Genomic DNA, 15,863 nt, shown 5'->3' on the forward strand with positions numbered 1-15,863 from the left:
CATGTACCGCAAGTACTGTATAATAGACCAAAAAAGCTGAAGAGTCTATTCAAAAGTCTATTAAAAAAAAACACAAGGAAGCTTTTTTTTGTGAATAAGGACGCTGCATGACATTCATATTTAAAACAAAGCCTTTACATTTTATTGTGTTTCACAAACACACTGTGTACTGAACCTCTTTTACAAAACCAATGCTTTTTACATTTTCTCTCCCTCTTCCGCGTGATCCTTTCCATAGATGAGGAATGTGGCCGTCACCCTCTGGGCAGTGGCTGTGTTAGTGGGTGTCCATCGCAGCACCCTCTCTTCCTCAGAAATATACACCCTCTTTGTCAACCTCTCTTCCAAAACCCTCTCCTTCCCCAGAAACTTACCGCCATCCACCTAAGCCCCAGACCTCTCCCAGAACAACATCCCCATGAGAATTTCCAAGTGACCACTCACCGGTCTTGAAGGAGATAGATCCGGAGACATTCCATCCAACTCCACTCCTGGAGAGTCTGGACTTCTCCCACAACCGTCTCCAGAATCTCACTGAACAACGGTACCTGCTGTTCATACAGAACCTGAGAGGTCTAGATCTGACCTCTAACCTGTTCCACACCATTAACCTGGGGGCAGAGTTCTGTAGCCTGGGAAAGCTAGAGTCTGGGGCTCGGAGCAAACATCAACATCCCTGACGTACACCTGCAAACTTTGACCCTTCGTCTGGAGAACTTCACAGCCTATGAGAGTGGCAGCCTGGGTGACATCTAGGCAGAGAAGGTCCTCATGTCCAACGAGGTCGAGCTTATGGGTATGAACCCGAAGGGCGACCACAGTTACCTGGTGAAACTTTTGAAGGGGAGAGGGGCTGACAACACCTTACATCTTCACCTAGCCAATATGGTCATCACTTGGGAGCACTTGACCAACACCGTAAACGCTGTGTTCCAATCCCCCATCGCCCACCTGAGCACTTCAGACATGGCTATCCACATCCGTCTTTTAGTGACACCCCACGAAGAGACACATTCGAGAGGGGGTGGTTACCTTTTTCTTCTCCCTGGAAGCCCTCTGTAATTTTTTCATCAACGTGCCTGTGGAGCACCTGCCGATGACTGAGACGTCCATCATACACATGACCTGCCCCAGGTTGCCCAGCGGGATACTGCAGCTAGACTTCTCAGACTGCACCCTGACTGATACGGTGTCCTCAAGAGTAGAACTGCAAATCGCTTTGGAGTGTACAACCCTGAATAAAAATTGGACATCCTGGTGCTAAGAGGGAACAACCTCAAAAACCTTCAAATCCTGAGCAAGTGTTTAGCACACGAGCTCTCTGCGTCACCTGGACCTCAGTCTCAACTCGTTGGTTTACAGCGGGCCAGGAATGCCACAGGCTGTACACCTGAACCTATCCTCCAATGGGCTGAGCCAATTGGTATTAGCTGCTTGCCGAACAGTACCCCCACCCTGGATCTCCTGAACAACCAGATCTCCAATGTACCAGAGGCCCTGCTGGCCCTAGACTCTCTCCTTGCTCTGTACCTGAGTACCAATCGGCTGAGGAATCTCCCGGTGTGCGCTGGATTCCCACACCTTAAGTATCTCATGCTCATGGAGAACTCCCTCCATGCCCCGTCTTTGACCGGTCTGGGGGCCTGCCCTGTTCTACGGGTTCTAAACGCCAGCAGAAACCCCTTCACCCATTCCCTGAGAGGATTCAGGGATCTGGGTACTTTTGGGACTGGGCTGGGCAGCGGACACACAGGAATCCAATTTCTCCACTGGCCCACGAGCCTACCACTGCAGCTACCTTGAAGTCTGAGGAACTCCACACACCAGAGGGCTTCCAGATCCAGGAGATATCCTGCAACGTTGGCCTGCTGGCAACGGCCATCTGGTGCCCAGCGGTCACGGTTATCATTGTTATGGCGACTCTGTGCAACCTCCTGGACGTTCCGTGGTACCTGAGTATGATCTGGCAGTGGACCCAGGCCAAGCACCATTCCAGGACCCAGCAGGTCCGGCCCCAGGACCTGGAGGGGTGTTGTTCCACTCCTTCATGTCCTACAGCCAGCATAATGCAGACGGGGTCAAGGGCAGTGGTGTAAAGTACTTACGTAAAAATACTTTAAAGTACCACTTAAGTAGTTTGAGGTATATGTTTATATTTTTGACAACTTTTACTTTATACTCCATACATTTTCCCTGACACCCGAAAGTACTCGTTACATTTTGAATGCTTAGCAGGCCAGGAAAATGGTCAAATTCATGCACTTATGAAGAGAACACCTGGTCATCCCTACTGCCTGACAGACTCACTCAATACAAATGCATCTTTTGTAAATAATGTCTGAGTGTTGGAGTGTGCCCCTGACTTCAAAACTAGAAAATGGTACTGTCTGCTTTTCCCCTTTACTCCTACCTACATGTACATATTACCTCAATTACCTCGACTGACCTGTACCCCCTGACGCGGTACCGGTACCCCTGTATATACTGTAGCCTTATTATTTTATTGTTACTTTTTTAAACTTTAGATAATTCAGTCAATATTTTCTTAACTCTGTTTTTCTTAAAACGGCATTGTTGGTTAAGGGCTTGTAAGTAAGCATTTCATGGTAAGGTCTGTTGTATTCGGCGCATGTGACAAATACATCTGTTTTGATTTAATAAAGGGAATTTTAAATTATTTATGCTTTTACTTTTGATACTTAAGTCTATTTAAAACCAAATACTTTTAGACTTTTACTCAAGTAGAATTGTACGGGCTGACTATCACTTTTACTTGAGTAACTTTCTATTGAGGTATCTATACTTTAACTCAAGTGTGACAATTGGGTCCTTTTTCCACAACTGGTCAAGGGCCCGCTCTTGCTAACCTGGAGAACTCCGGCCAAGGGGGCTCCACATCTGTCGCCATGAGAGGGACTTCGTCCCAGGGAAGACGATCGTGGAGAACATCATCCAATGTGTGGAGAGGAGCCGGCGATGTGTTCATCCTCTCTGGACACTTCGTCCGGAGCGAGTGGTGCTACTACGAGCTGTACTTTGCCAGCCATCTGCGGCTGTCCTGTGGGTTTGACAGTGATATCCTGGTGCTACTGGAGCCTCTGACTCAGTGCATGATCCCTTCCAAGTACTACCAACGAAGGCTATGATGGGCAGGCACACCTACCTGGAGTGGCCCCAGGACAGGGGCAAGCACAGGCTGTTCTGGGCCAACCTCAGGGCTGCACTGCAGTGGTGGAGAAATCAAGAAAGAACTGTTGTTTCCAACCAGTCAGGTTTAATGGAGAATTCATATAAACTAACATCTATTTTACTACAGCTTTATAAAAAAGAAAAACAATAAAACGTTATCTAACAATATCAAGCTCACGTTTGTCAACTTTCCAACAATCTCACAATGATTTGGAACCTCTAATTTTTTTCCATCAGCTTCACAAAATGATCCAACTAGGCAAAGTAAACAAAATGTATCAAGATAGCCAATGAACGACACACTACACAGCAAATACAGACACACTATACACCACCAATACCTGTTTAGTATCCTCAGAAACAGTATGCTCCCCAAGTACAGAACCTTCTCTGAAAGTACATCCTCTGAAAGTAGCCATCTAAGTTTAAGGCAAGCACAAAAAGTGTCCAATATTGTACCCTCATGAAAATAGCACCATTAATAAAACCTTGAAAGAGGAAAACAATGAATTTGCCTCTTTCTAATTATGTGTGTTATTTGGTCACAGAGGCTGTTCAGGGGTCAGAAGTTCATTTGTCAGGTCTGATGGAAGACGACGATGGTCTTCTGGGCACACAAGCTACAAGGAAGACCAGGCTTTCACTGTGGACATTAGACCCATAAGCCTGGGCTCCTGGTCTCAGCAGGTTCAAAAGTCAGATGTCCGAGGTTTAAAGGTGAAGGGGTCAGAGGTTAGGTGTCAGATCAGGGCAGGGACTGGATGATGATGATCTTCTCGTTGACACAGAAGCGGTGGAGGACAGTGTACAGGTTCTCCCCGCAGCGTGACACCTGTCTCTCCATGGCCAGACGGAAGTCCTCCTTCACCCCTTTAGTGATGCCACGCGTCACCGTGTGGTGCCTACAGGGCAGAGGAAGCCAGACAATGGGTGTGAGAAAGAAACCATTTCTAGCATTTTCATAGAAAAACACATGTTCATAATTTTAGAAATCAGACATTTGATAATGTTCATTTTTCTCCAAACCTCTACAGTAACAGTTGAAAACACCAATTTATCAACGATAAAACATAAAATGACACAACATCAAGGAAACAAAATGTTTCCCCAAATACAGTATTCATAGTTTTGAGATGGAATGAGAGTATAGGGTATCTACCAACCAGGCAAAATTTAGACGGGGAAGATTCAACAACATCAAAAACAGTAACACATAGTCAAACGTGAATGTTCACAAATGCAATGACAACTACAGATATGAAAAATACAACCAAAATTGACTTTAAAAACATCAGTAACGACCACATAAACGGATGCAATGGGTCAAACGCCTTCTCAAAAATAAAACACGACAAGGACTCGATGAAAACGACAGACCGAAAGTCAAAATGAGGTTTGGGGCAGAGGGATGGAGAGAGTGTTTGGGGTAGGGGTGGTGGGCAGGGGTACCTGTCGGTTGTCTGCACCCCAGGTAGCAGCAGGGTGTTTAACTCCCCACCCAGGGCGGGACTAGGGTTCCTGAGGACAGTAAACACCAACATTCATCAACTCACGCTCCGGGTTAGAAGTTGCCCTTAAGCACAAATCTAGGATCAGCTTACCCTCTAAAAATCTTTACGTTTAACATTAAGAGGAAGCTTGAAACTGATCATAGATCAGTGTCTAGAGGCAACCTCATTCTACTCCTCAACTCGCACTGAGAGTGGTTGCATTCAAACAACCTAAACAACTTTTTTCCCGACCTTAGATAGACAGCGCTTTGTACCTCTAACCCTTTCTCAACATAACGCCTGACAGCTGAGCTGCTATTCGCTACATCCATGTGAGCATGACTGCGTACAATACATAAGCATCTGCCAGTGGGAGGGGCTTACTTGATTAACATTCCCTGATTGGGCAGTAGTTCCAGCTGGACCCGCCCCCCCTCCGTAGTGCGCAGGTATGCAAACTCCTCCAGCATATCAATATCTGAACGAGTTAAAGTCAAACAACAGAGAGACAAAAAGCTATAAAGTGTCTGCAATCCCCAGTCGTTCTCATATCTGCTCAACCAACTCGTTAGTCTTGGATTGTTTTAGATATATATAAAAAAATATATATATTGTTTTGGCTATACTGTCTGATAAGGATACTGGTGACGTAGTTGAAGAAGTTCTCATACTGGAAGCTGCCCTGCTGACAGATCTTATCAATGGCTTTCAGGAACAGAGACTCGCCCTGTGGCCAATCGTGTTGCAGGAGCACCACCACGTGACCCAAGGAGAGGTCGTCTCGGCTGTCCGTGAAGGCACGAAGCTGATTGGATGAAAATTAAAAATAGGTTATTTGAGTTTAAGGGGAATTAAAACCTGCAGACCCTTATCAAAATAGTTATGTGTTTAGCCTTATTTGTAAGGGCAGTGTTGAGGTACCTTGAAACAGGCGAACATCAGCTGAAGACAGAATGGCAGAATCGCTTTACTCGTACAGGGCAGCAGCCTCAGATCATTGCCTAGCAACAAAAACACACCGCATTGTAAGCATGGACATAAAACAAAGACATTTGAAGATATCTCACACACAGTGAACCTTACCTTTCCTGGGCTTGTTTCTGGCTTTGCCCGATTCGTCAGTGTTCTTGACTGGATCCTGGTTTTGGGGTACCAGCCCACCAACTACATCAAGTAACTTTTCACACGCCATCTGATACAGACGGAGACACAGAAAAACAGTGACGCAATCTCTCTCTGGTTGTATGCATGTTTCTGGATGAGCTCTCTGTATGTGCATACCCACCCTGTACTCCCCCAGTGCGTAGTGGCAGGAGGCCTGCTGTATAAGGGTTCTGTGGTGCTCCAGGTTACCCTGTCCTGGGGAGCTCTGTCCAGGCTGAGGCTGCTGAAACCCAGACATCTGGAGTAGGCTGGACAAGGCCTTACGGTAATGACCCTGGGGGAGAGGACACACACACTGGCATTGAACACAAATCCGTGGACATACACAGGCAAACATGTACATACAAAACACTGATGAACTCCTAACGAACAATGATCATTATTTATGTTTACCTGGTATATGATCATATCTGTGAAGAATATTCTGAACCACAACCAGTTGTCTGTCTTCCAGGAGGAACAGATCTTGTTGAATTCTGGAGAATGGGTGTGAAAACATTTCATCAGAACGACAAACATTTGCTTAGACAGGACTTGCATTTAGAGAGCACGCAGTTGGGAGCTGGGGGATGTATTTGGAGGGCGTACCGGTCCCCAGGCTGTCGTGGGACTGGAGGAGATCCCAGCTCTCCCTGGCCAAACGGAAGCTCTCCAGAGTCTCTGCCCACCCGGGCATCTCTATTTTGTTGACCATGATGTTCCGGCCACGCCCCTTCCCCAGGCCCTCGTCATCATCTGAGCTCTGAAGAAACACCCAAATACATGCATGAGCATGTACACACACACACAGTCCACAAAGACTTCCCATCTATCCTCTCACCATGGTCTTCTCGCGGCCGTCGGCCAGTTTGCGTTTCTTGTGAGCGTGTTTCCCTGCTCCTCTCTCCAGTTCTACTTCACTGTACACTGAGCTCAGGTCCTCCAACAGTATCCACGACCCAGAGGCCAACGCATTCACACCTGCAACATTAATAAATGCACAGACGCAACATACAAACAACCTCACTGTAAACTAAGGAGAGAGCCTCAAACAGAATCTCCACAAGACCAACGCTCAAAGGACAAAATGGACATTTCCATTGTCATGTGAATACAAATACATATGAACACACAGGGGGAAAGACTGACCATGAAACAGAGCAGGCTGTACAGCTGAGACGTAGAGGTAGGCACTGCGGAAGAGGACCAGCGAGGCACAGATAACCACCTGACTGCAACACCGTGACCTGGTCTCTCCCTCTAGACTGGGCAGGTAGCAACACAGCTCCTTAACCCACTGCAGCATCTCCACGTAGCCCCTACAAAACACACACGTAAACAGTGATGCACACACTTTAACACCCAGCATTATCCTGCAAAACAAACACATGCATAGAGTATGTATAGGCTAACCACTCACACTCATAAGTAAACACACACACACATTCACTTCAGTTACACTCACATACTGGGAGATCATCTGTGCTCCTACCTCTGTCCCTTGTCCCCCTGCCACTCGCAACGAGCCCCCACCACTGCCAGGATATCCAGCAGTCTCTCCCAGGGCTCCGCCACCAAAGACGACTTCTCTGACAACCCCTCAATCACATAGCGCTGGGACCCCCGAGACACACTGGGAGACTTAAGCCCACCACCCTCCTGAGAGCCTGAGAGAAGGGAGAAGATGAGTACAGGGCAACGTCATTGGACCGTGAAACACGTGAAAATGGAAAGTGTAAGCAAACGTGCAGAAGGAAAAGAGGGAGAAATTGAGGACAAAAATCATAAAACTAGCTGATGGCATGCAAGTAGTAGCAATGTGGAGGTGGCATGCAATGAGAAATAAATTAGATCAAATGCAGATATTATAAATAGTACTCAGCTACCGTTTAGGGCTTTGCCCTGCAGCTGTCCGTCAGCAGACGGGCCCCGCGTGACATAACCGATGTAGAACTCTGCTGCTTTCAGCATGTACTTCAGCAGCAGACTGGCAGGCAGACGCATGTCCACGTTGTTTATGATCAACGGGAGAACGTCACACACTGTGAGAGAGGAAGAAAAGTAACATAGAATGCATATATAGTTACTTTACATTTGTCATCTTTTGAGGTCCAAATGTTCTAGGTTTCGATCATCTGATTCAGAGAAATCTCTCACCAAACAGCTTCCTGAAACAGTTGACAGGTGTCTCCAGTTTTTCAGCCGTCTCCGCCTCCAATAGGGAATCTCCCAAATTGACCTTGAATGCGAGTGCAAACAAAGCTACAGATAAATGATTCTGTGTTATTGAACACGGTGTTGAAGGTCAGAGGTGAGAGGTTACGTACCCCATGTTGGACCACAGACTCTGGGAAGCGCCTGAGCAGTAACAGAAGCATCTCAGCCTTCTCCAGGGTGTTGAAGCATTGTTCTGTGGCCTTCAGCAGCACCTCACACTGCACTGGGCCGGGCAGGGTTTCAAACAGACCTACAGTGAACATACACAATACAGTGTTAACACTTCTAACATTTCACCCAATCAGGAAAGATCTCATGTAGATCTAACACACACACAGTCCTCACCTCGTAGGAACTGAGCCTGTTTGTCCTGACAGTCGCTCCGCAGGGCAGCTGTGATGACAGTAATCTCCCGCCACACAACAGGCTGATCAGGGAAATTGATGAACCTGAAGGACACAGCACACAGCAGTTACACCAGTCATCAACAGTACTGTGTGCAGAAGTAGCGAGATAAGAACTTTCACTCACATATCATACAGCAGTCTGCCCGCTGAAGCCGTCTTCTCTGCATTTCTCTCAATGGTGTACATCTCGTGCTGTCAAGACAAGAGACCAATGTGACTATCCATTCCAGCCTTTGTGCAACAAAGCCACTGACCAGATCTCTTGACAGAGACTAGCTTGACTACTACATGTGTTCCAAATGGCTCGTTAGTAATTTGTCAAATCCGAGTTTAGTCCGCTAGCGTTTCAATGTAATTTACTAGACGCAGATTACCTGAATATTGAAGTCCGTGGGATAGAGGGTTCGAGCGGTTATCAGCCAAGCCTTGGCTGCACACGGGTCCTCGGACACTAGATCCCGAGCCCGTTTCACTAAAAACTCGCAGTCCTTTTGTGCTGACATATTTGCTTGTATTATTGAATTCCGCGAGGTACAGGGTTAGTGCGGTTATCAGACATAAACAAACAAAAATATGAATTTCCTATTGTTGAAACTAGGGTATTTGTTTATCGCTCCGCTCAATGGCAACCTTTTGATGACATCACGACTTGCAGTCGCAGATGTGATGTCATTAGACTCGAGGGATCGTATTACCAGGTAAATGCTGCCACCTGGTGCAATGACAGAATATTGCACACATAAAATGAAGGGCGAATCTTGAGTAAAATGCGTTAATGCAAAATAAACATAAAAAAAGCACGAGGCTTTATTTAAATAATAATATTAATGTGACCTTTATTTAACTAGGCAAGTCAGTTAAGAACAAATTCGTATTTACAATTACGGCCTACCCCGGCCAAACCCGAACGACGCTGGGCTTTGCGCAGCCTTATGGGACTCCCAATTACAGCCGGATGTGATACAGCCTGGATTCGAACCATCATAGTGACGCATCTTGCACTGAGATGTAGTGCCTAGACCGCTGCGCCACTCCATTCTAGTCACGGAGTTAACCCTCAAAATATAATCCATTCGAGGTGCAAATGTTATTTAGTCAAATATACATTGTAAACCTGTTTCAAGAGAACCAACAGGAATAGCCTGAAACTTTCCACCAAAAACTGTGGTGGAAAATAAATTAAAACACATGTATTTGCGCATGCGCCGTAGGGCATGCCCGTTATCTGCATCGTTATTGGTTTTCCTTCCTGCCTGTTTCACCACAATCGACACAGCAGACTGTACGACCTAAAATAAGATATTTTCTGTGGTAAAATTACGGATTCTTCGTGGCAAGGCAAAAGGCAACGGCTGGAGTTAACGCGGCAAGTAAAGTTGGATACGAGGGACATAGTTTTTAAATATAGTATTATAATGAGCTTTTTCATTATATTTTTTTTTTACGTTTACCACGACAGCTTGTGTGGTTTAAAATCAAGTCAAGTTGTCAGCTTTGACACGGTAGTGCAACATGCTAGCTAACGTTAACTAACTCGCTAGCACAAGGCCTGCAAACTGTAGCTAGCAGAGTCAAAAGGCTGTTAGTAACAATAGCTTGCTAATGAAATCTTGACTGTCAAGATTATCCATGTCACTGGCAAGTAAACGGCCCTCTAATTGATGTTAGCTAGCTAACTGGCTTGTTAGTTTAGCAACACCCCTTTCACCTGGTTAACACAACCACAGTCATAATTATCGATCAACTCCGCCCATTGCCACAATTTCTCTAATTAACATTTCATGTTAAACCTAACCTTGATTAACCACAACCTTAAATTAGGACCAAAAAGCAAGTTCTTATTGTTAATTTTGACTTTGTGGCTATGGAATCTGATTTAGTACCTGTTGTCTAAAGTTGGTCAGTGGAAACCCGTTCACCAATCATTTTATTCTACCGTTCTGAACAGGAAGACCAATTTAGCAGACAGTTTTGTCCTGTGCTTCGGACCTGTTATTTACGGTGTCTGGATCAGACTCGGCAACCAGGTTCAGGACAGTTCATTTGTACAAGGTGACAACTTGACCTCTAATGACCCTTCAGTGACACTTCTATCACCCTCTGACCTACACTACATGACAAAGTATGTGGACACCTGCTCATTGAACATTTCATTGTTAAATCATGGGCATTAATATGAAGTTGGACCCCCCCATGCTGCTGTAACAGCCACTCTTCTGGGAAGGCTTTGTGCTAGATGTTGGAACATTGCTGTGGGGACTTGCTAACAATCAGCTACGAGCATTAGTGAGGTCGGGCACTGTTGGGTGGGTAGGTCTGGCTCGCATTCAGCGTTCCAATTCATCCCAAAGTTCTTCCACACTGATCTTGACAAACATTTCTGTTTGAAACTCGCTTTGTGCACTGGGGGCATTGTCATGCTAAAACAGGAAAGGGCCTTCCCCAGACTGTTGCCACAAAGTTGGGAGAACATACTTGTCTAGAATGTTGTAGTGTATGCTGTAGTGTTAAGATTTCTCTTCTCTTTACTGAAACTAAGGGGCCTAGTCCGAACCAGGAAAAACAGCCCCAAAACATTATTCCTCCTACACCAAACTTTAGTTGGCACTATGCATTGGGGCAGGTAGCGTTCTCCTGGCATCCGCCAAACCCAAATTTGTCCGTCGGACTGCTAGATGGTGAAGCGTGATTCATCGCTCCAGAGAACACTTCATTGCTCCAGAGTCCAATGGTGGCGAGCTTTACACCACTCCAGCCGACGCTTGGCATTGCGCATTGTGATCTTATGCTCCTGACAAACAGTTATTGTGCAGACGTTGCTTCCAGAGACAGTTTGGAACTCGGTAGTGAGTGTTACAACCGCGGACAGACGATTTGTATGTGCTACAGCCCTCGGCGGTCCTGTTCTGTGAGCTTGAGTGGCCTACCACTTTGCAGCTAAGCCGTTGTTCCTCCTAAACGTTTCCACTTCGCAGTGACAACACTTGCAGTTGACCGGGGCAGAAATTTGATGAACTGACTTGTTGGAAAGGTGGCATCCTATGACTGTGCCATGTTGAAAGTAACTGAGCTCATCAGTAAGGCCATTCTACTGCCAATGTTTGTCTATGGAGATTGCATGGCTTTGTGCTCAATGTTACACACCTGTCAGCAACAGGTGTGGCTGAAATGGCCAAACCCACTAATTTGAAGGGGTGTCCACATACTTTTGTGTATTTAGAGCATGCTCTGTGTGTAGGACCTTGTTTTTTCAAGACAACTGGCTGAAAAACATCTAGGCAGAGGTATAAATTATTTATATGTGTGTATATATACACGTCATTGATTTGAATTCCCCTTCTGATGACCAAATAGCACCTTTGTCTAAGAACCCTTGTACATTAGACCCAAATGTTATTAGACCCAAATGTGTTAACGGTGGCAAACTTCAATAGAGGCAGCAGCACTTAACTGAATTGTGTTAGTTCGTGGTGCACTGGACTGCAATACCAAACCTACTTACACAAGATCCTTCTTACATTGGCAACCTGGTCATTGTTTTGTAGAATATTTGTATCAACACCAGTCCTACCCAGGAGAGAATAACTGCCTCCTCTCATTGAAGCAACGGCAGTTGAAGGCCGAATGCGGTACTGCAGGCATTGTTGGCAGTGCAGGAAAAAAATAATTTAGAAGACATTCATGGTACCAATAATTGCTTCTAATACACCAGATGTATGTCCTTGAACCTATTTATTTTAAAATCTCACACAGAAGTTATAATTTAGTTGCTAATGGCAGCCTGCCGTATCCCGGTTGGCCTTCAACTTGAGTTACTCAATGAGAGGGGGCAGCACTGAGCTAGCCTGCAATGTCACTTCCTGGCGTAGCTCAAACTGTGAATGTTATGTCTCCATGAGACGCCATCGTAACCAACTTAACTCAATATCGCATTGAAGCCAAATTTTCACATTGGAATGAATGGTGTCAAGTGATCGATGGCTTTATCCATTCAAATATACAGTCATTGGTCCTACCGCAGTGCAGAACCTGATGCCTTCTGGATACAAGCCTCGTTGTCACACAATCCTTCTCCACTATGCATGAGGGAGTTTTGCAGACTGGTTGACCATCCATTTACAATGTTATTATAGCCATGGCATGTTTTGCTGAGATGAACAGGAAGCTTCCATTCACACAGTTTCAGCATCAATAGATAATATTGCATTTTAAATATGTGGATTTTCAATTTAAGAATATTTTTTTATTCCCTCCCACAGGTTGAAAATCATCCAAGAGGTCGTCTCCCCAGCGGTGATGTTTGTGGCGTAGGCTCAGGGTGTGTCTCACCTCCCATGGTGTTACCACCATGGACCCAGAGTCAGCCCGCACATCACAGCCCCAGGGCTCCCTTGGAAAAAGTGGGGTCTCCCTGCTATCTGGCAGGGGTTTGGGGGCAGCTCTCACCCCTCGAGGGAAACACTATGCGTGTGGTTCCATAGCTGCCTTCACCAACATCATGGTGACATTCCCGATCCAGAAAGTTCTGTTCAGGCAGCAGCTGCACGGTGTGCGGGCCAGAGAGGCTGTCGGGCAGCTCCAACGGGACGGGATGAGGAACCTCTACAGGGGGCTGCTCCCTCCTCTTCTGCAGAAGACCACCACGGTAGCCATCATGTTCGGCTTGTATGAGGACTTCTCCCATGTCTTACTGGACCAGTTGTCCACAGGCAGCGGCATTCCTGAGCTAGTGACGCGGAGCTTCGCAGCTGCGCTGGCGGGCACAGCAGAGGCTGCCCTGATGCCGTTTGAGCGGGTGCAGACTCTCCTCCAGGACCACCGGCACCACGGCCGCTTCCACAACACGGCCCACACCTTCCGGACGCTCCTAAGAGAGTACGGTGTGAAGGAGTGCTACCGCGGCCTGGTGCCAGTCTTAATAAGAAACGGTCCCAGTAACATGCTGTTCTTCGGGCTCCGCGGGCCCATCAAGGAGCAGCTCCCTGAAGCCTCCAGCCGGGCCGGCCACCTGGTCAATGACTTTGTGTGTGGAGGGGTGCTAGGGGCGGCGCTGGGGATCATGTTCTACCCGCTGAACGTGGTGAAGTCCCGTGCCCAGTCCCAAGTTGGTGGAGCGTTCCGGCCTTGTGGGGAGGTGTTAATGACGGTTTGGCGGGAGAGAGGCGGCAGCGTGGCCATGCTGTTTAGAGGGGCCCACCTCAACTACCACCGCTCCCTTCTCTCCTGGGGCATCATCAACGCCACGTACGAGCTGCTGCTCAAAGTGTTCTGATACCGAACGGGGGATAGAAAGAGGGGAAGGTGTAGAAAGGGGGAGCGAGAGAAAAAATGAAAGACTTGCGTAAGTGTTTGAGGGTGAGGATGAACGCAATTTTTTTGTTTTTATTGGATCCCCATTAGCTGTTGTACAAGCAGCAGCTATTCTTCCTGGGGTCCGTATAGTACATCAATAGACAAGAAAAGCTCAAGGATAGAACTACATTAAAAAAAGGCACCTATAGCATTTCTATCAATGCATACACACTAACTATCTCTGTCAAATAGGGGAGAGGCGTTGTGACGCGAGGTATTGCTTTATCTGGTTTTTGAATTGATGCTGTCTCTTGTGTTTGGCACTTGAAACTGATGTGCCCACTGCCCACCCAATAAGGTCCAGATAGTTTATGTGGGGGGGTAAGTGTCTACGGCAAGCAGAAGAGGACAGAGGGTATCTGAAAGGTGACGTTTCTCTACTGACAATGGCCATCAGTGTGAGATGAATTGCCGCTTGTTTAAAGTTACAGTATCAAAGTGAGAGGTCTGGGTCCAACGAAAGCCTTCATTCTTTTTTTTATTTTTATAAATGTATCAATTGAAATGGATTTGACAAATGATTGGCATTCTGTAAGTACCTTTCCCATTGTAGTCGGATGTGGTACCCAACAAAGTTTCAGAGGCAGTTTCACAGGGGGTAAGCCTTTTCAGTGACCAAGAGCACCTCTTAAAGAACTGTTCAGTGTTTTGACCAGTGTTTCTGTGTGCATTGATTATTAGTCCCTTCGACCCCTGCTTTCCCTGCTCTGATTCTCGGACTGTGAGCTCTGCTATTTACCATGTCGGTCATCTTGGATTATGCATAGATTCGACCCTCTGCGGCGTACGATCCTAGCGGCTTGCAGTGTACGACCCTAGCGGCTTGCGACCCTAGCGGCTTGCGGCGTACGACCCTAGCGGCTTGCGGCGTACGACCGTAACTGTGTTTGTCCTGTAGGTATAGCGCTCGCCAGCTTGTAGTCCTAAAACACAGAAATTAGGTACCTCTGGTTCGTTCAGCCATTCCTATGGGGAATGAATATGGTTTGGATTTTACACAGGCTTAGAAGATCTTTTACGTTGTGTTCTATGCAATATTATCAGTCCGTTAACAGGACCTTTATGAATTATGAAGACTGATTTTTTTATTAAATAAATGCATCAAAATTAACAAGTGACATTAGCTGATGAAGATTATCCCATAGAACAAAATTACAAATCTCCTAAGCCTGTGTATATCACAGACCTTTATCCAAAAACTCTACAAAACATTTATTTTGCCATGGTTCGTTGGACAAAGCCTGAGTTAGTGCCTACCAAAATCCGTTGTTACTGTTGCTCTCTATAGTGCTCTCTTTTACTTGAAAGATGATTGGTAAAAGCAGTAGCTTAGAAGCACAGGGGAACTGGACTAGGGAAGTGCTTCATTGTTATGTCATCCAATGCCAATCTAAGCATATCTTGAAAATGTTTGTCAAATGTGTGTTTAATTAGCATATTCCCGAAGTGCTACTTGTAGTGTTTGTCTGTCAAAGTGTTGACAAGTACCCATTGGTTTAAGTATAATTAAAATGTACTTGTTACCCATAACTTCTAGTCCTTCATGAAATAGACTGAAAAAATAATAATAAAAAATTCACACCAACAATACAGGAACACACACGTTTTGCCTATCAATTTATACTTCCATCTCTCGATGTAATCCTTCATTTACACACTTGTTTCTCTTCATATGTATTTTTCCCTTGCTCTCTCTTTCTCTCCATTCTTACTGCTGAACACTTGTGCACACCTCTCTGCCCATAACCCCTGTTGATATAATGGCAGTCGCCATGCAGCAGCCCACACTGAGTATGACAGGCCAGAATAGGGAAGGCATGCTGCTAGGGGATTGAGACTGGGCTAGAAAGAGGGCACTGGAGGAGTGTGTGAGAACTAGTATGAGGGAGACTGAATGCAGATGAAAATGAGAAAAGGGATAGGGAGTAGTGTTGTGGCACAGAAAGTGAAATCTGCCATTTACTTTGACCCTCTCGCTGTCTATATGCCTTCTGTATTTTCAACAACAATTCTAAGCGCTGAATAAGATCAGTACAGTTTTCTAGCTTTGAAGGTACAAGTATGT

At 46.0% G+C, this 15,863-nt stretch overlaps 2 protein-coding genes and 1 pseudogene across 6 annotated transcripts; 2 read left to right on the forward strand and 1 right to left on the reverse strand.

Annotated features, from left to right (window-relative positions):
- Positions 1–451: 451 nt before the first annotated feature.
- On the forward strand, positions 452–3,439 carry LOC110504908 (annotated as a pseudogene).
- ints10 (integrator complex subunit 10) lies at positions 3,253–9,216 on the reverse strand. 2 transcript variants are annotated; one of them, XM_021583779.2, is made up of 18 exons: positions 8,821–9,216; positions 8,571–8,638; positions 8,385–8,488; positions 8,150–8,289; positions 7,980–8,061; positions 7,709–7,864; positions 7,315–7,489; positions 6,972–7,141; positions 6,664–6,803; positions 6,432–6,585; positions 6,237–6,319; positions 5,965–6,117; positions 5,763–5,871; positions 5,601–5,680; positions 5,322–5,484; positions 5,064–5,157; positions 4,639–4,707; positions 3,253–4,091 (listed from the first exon to the last, which is right to left on the reverse strand). In XM_021583779.2, exons 1-18 carry the CDS (start codon positions 8,947–8,949, stop codon positions 3,935–3,937), a joined length of 2,226 nt encoding a protein of 741 aa, XP_021439454.2. In that variant the 5' UTR covers positions 8,950–9,216; the 3' UTR covers positions 3,253–3,934. The 2 variants fall into 2 exon arrangements, with proteins under 2 accessions (XP_021439454.2, XP_021439455.2); XM_021583780.2 differs by lacking the exon at positions 4,639–4,707 and having other exon boundaries at positions 8,821–9,197.
- Positions 9,217–9,662: 446 nt separating this feature from the next.
- On the forward strand, positions 9,663–15,396 carry LOC110504909 (solute carrier family 25 member 51). Of its 4 annotated transcripts, none has more exons than XR_005041164.1 (3): positions 9,663–9,812; positions 12,706–13,820; positions 13,868–15,396. XR_005041164.1 is itself a non-coding variant. In XM_021583781.2 (2 exons), exon 2 carries the CDS (start codon positions 12,795–12,797, stop codon positions 13,716–13,718), a length of 924 nt encoding a protein of 307 aa, XP_021439456.1. In that variant the 5' UTR covers positions 9,663–9,812; positions 12,706–12,794; the 3' UTR covers positions 13,719–15,396. The 4 variants fall into 4 exon arrangements, 1 of the variants encoding a protein (XP_021439456.1); XR_005041166.1 differs by lacking the exon at positions 9,663–9,812 and adding an exon at positions 9,869–10,568; XR_005041165.1 differs by lacking the exon at positions 9,663–9,812 and adding an exon at positions 9,869–10,498.
- The last annotated feature ends 467 nt before the right edge of the window (positions 15,397–15,863 follow it).

Source organism: Oncorhynchus mykiss, chromosome 31, assembly GCF_013265735.2.
Source record: "Oncorhynchus mykiss isolate Arlee chromosome 31, USDA_OmykA_1.1, whole genome shotgun sequence".
In the NCBI taxonomy this organism is placed as follows: Eukaryota; Metazoa; Chordata; class Actinopteri; order Salmoniformes; family Salmonidae; genus Oncorhynchus; species Oncorhynchus mykiss.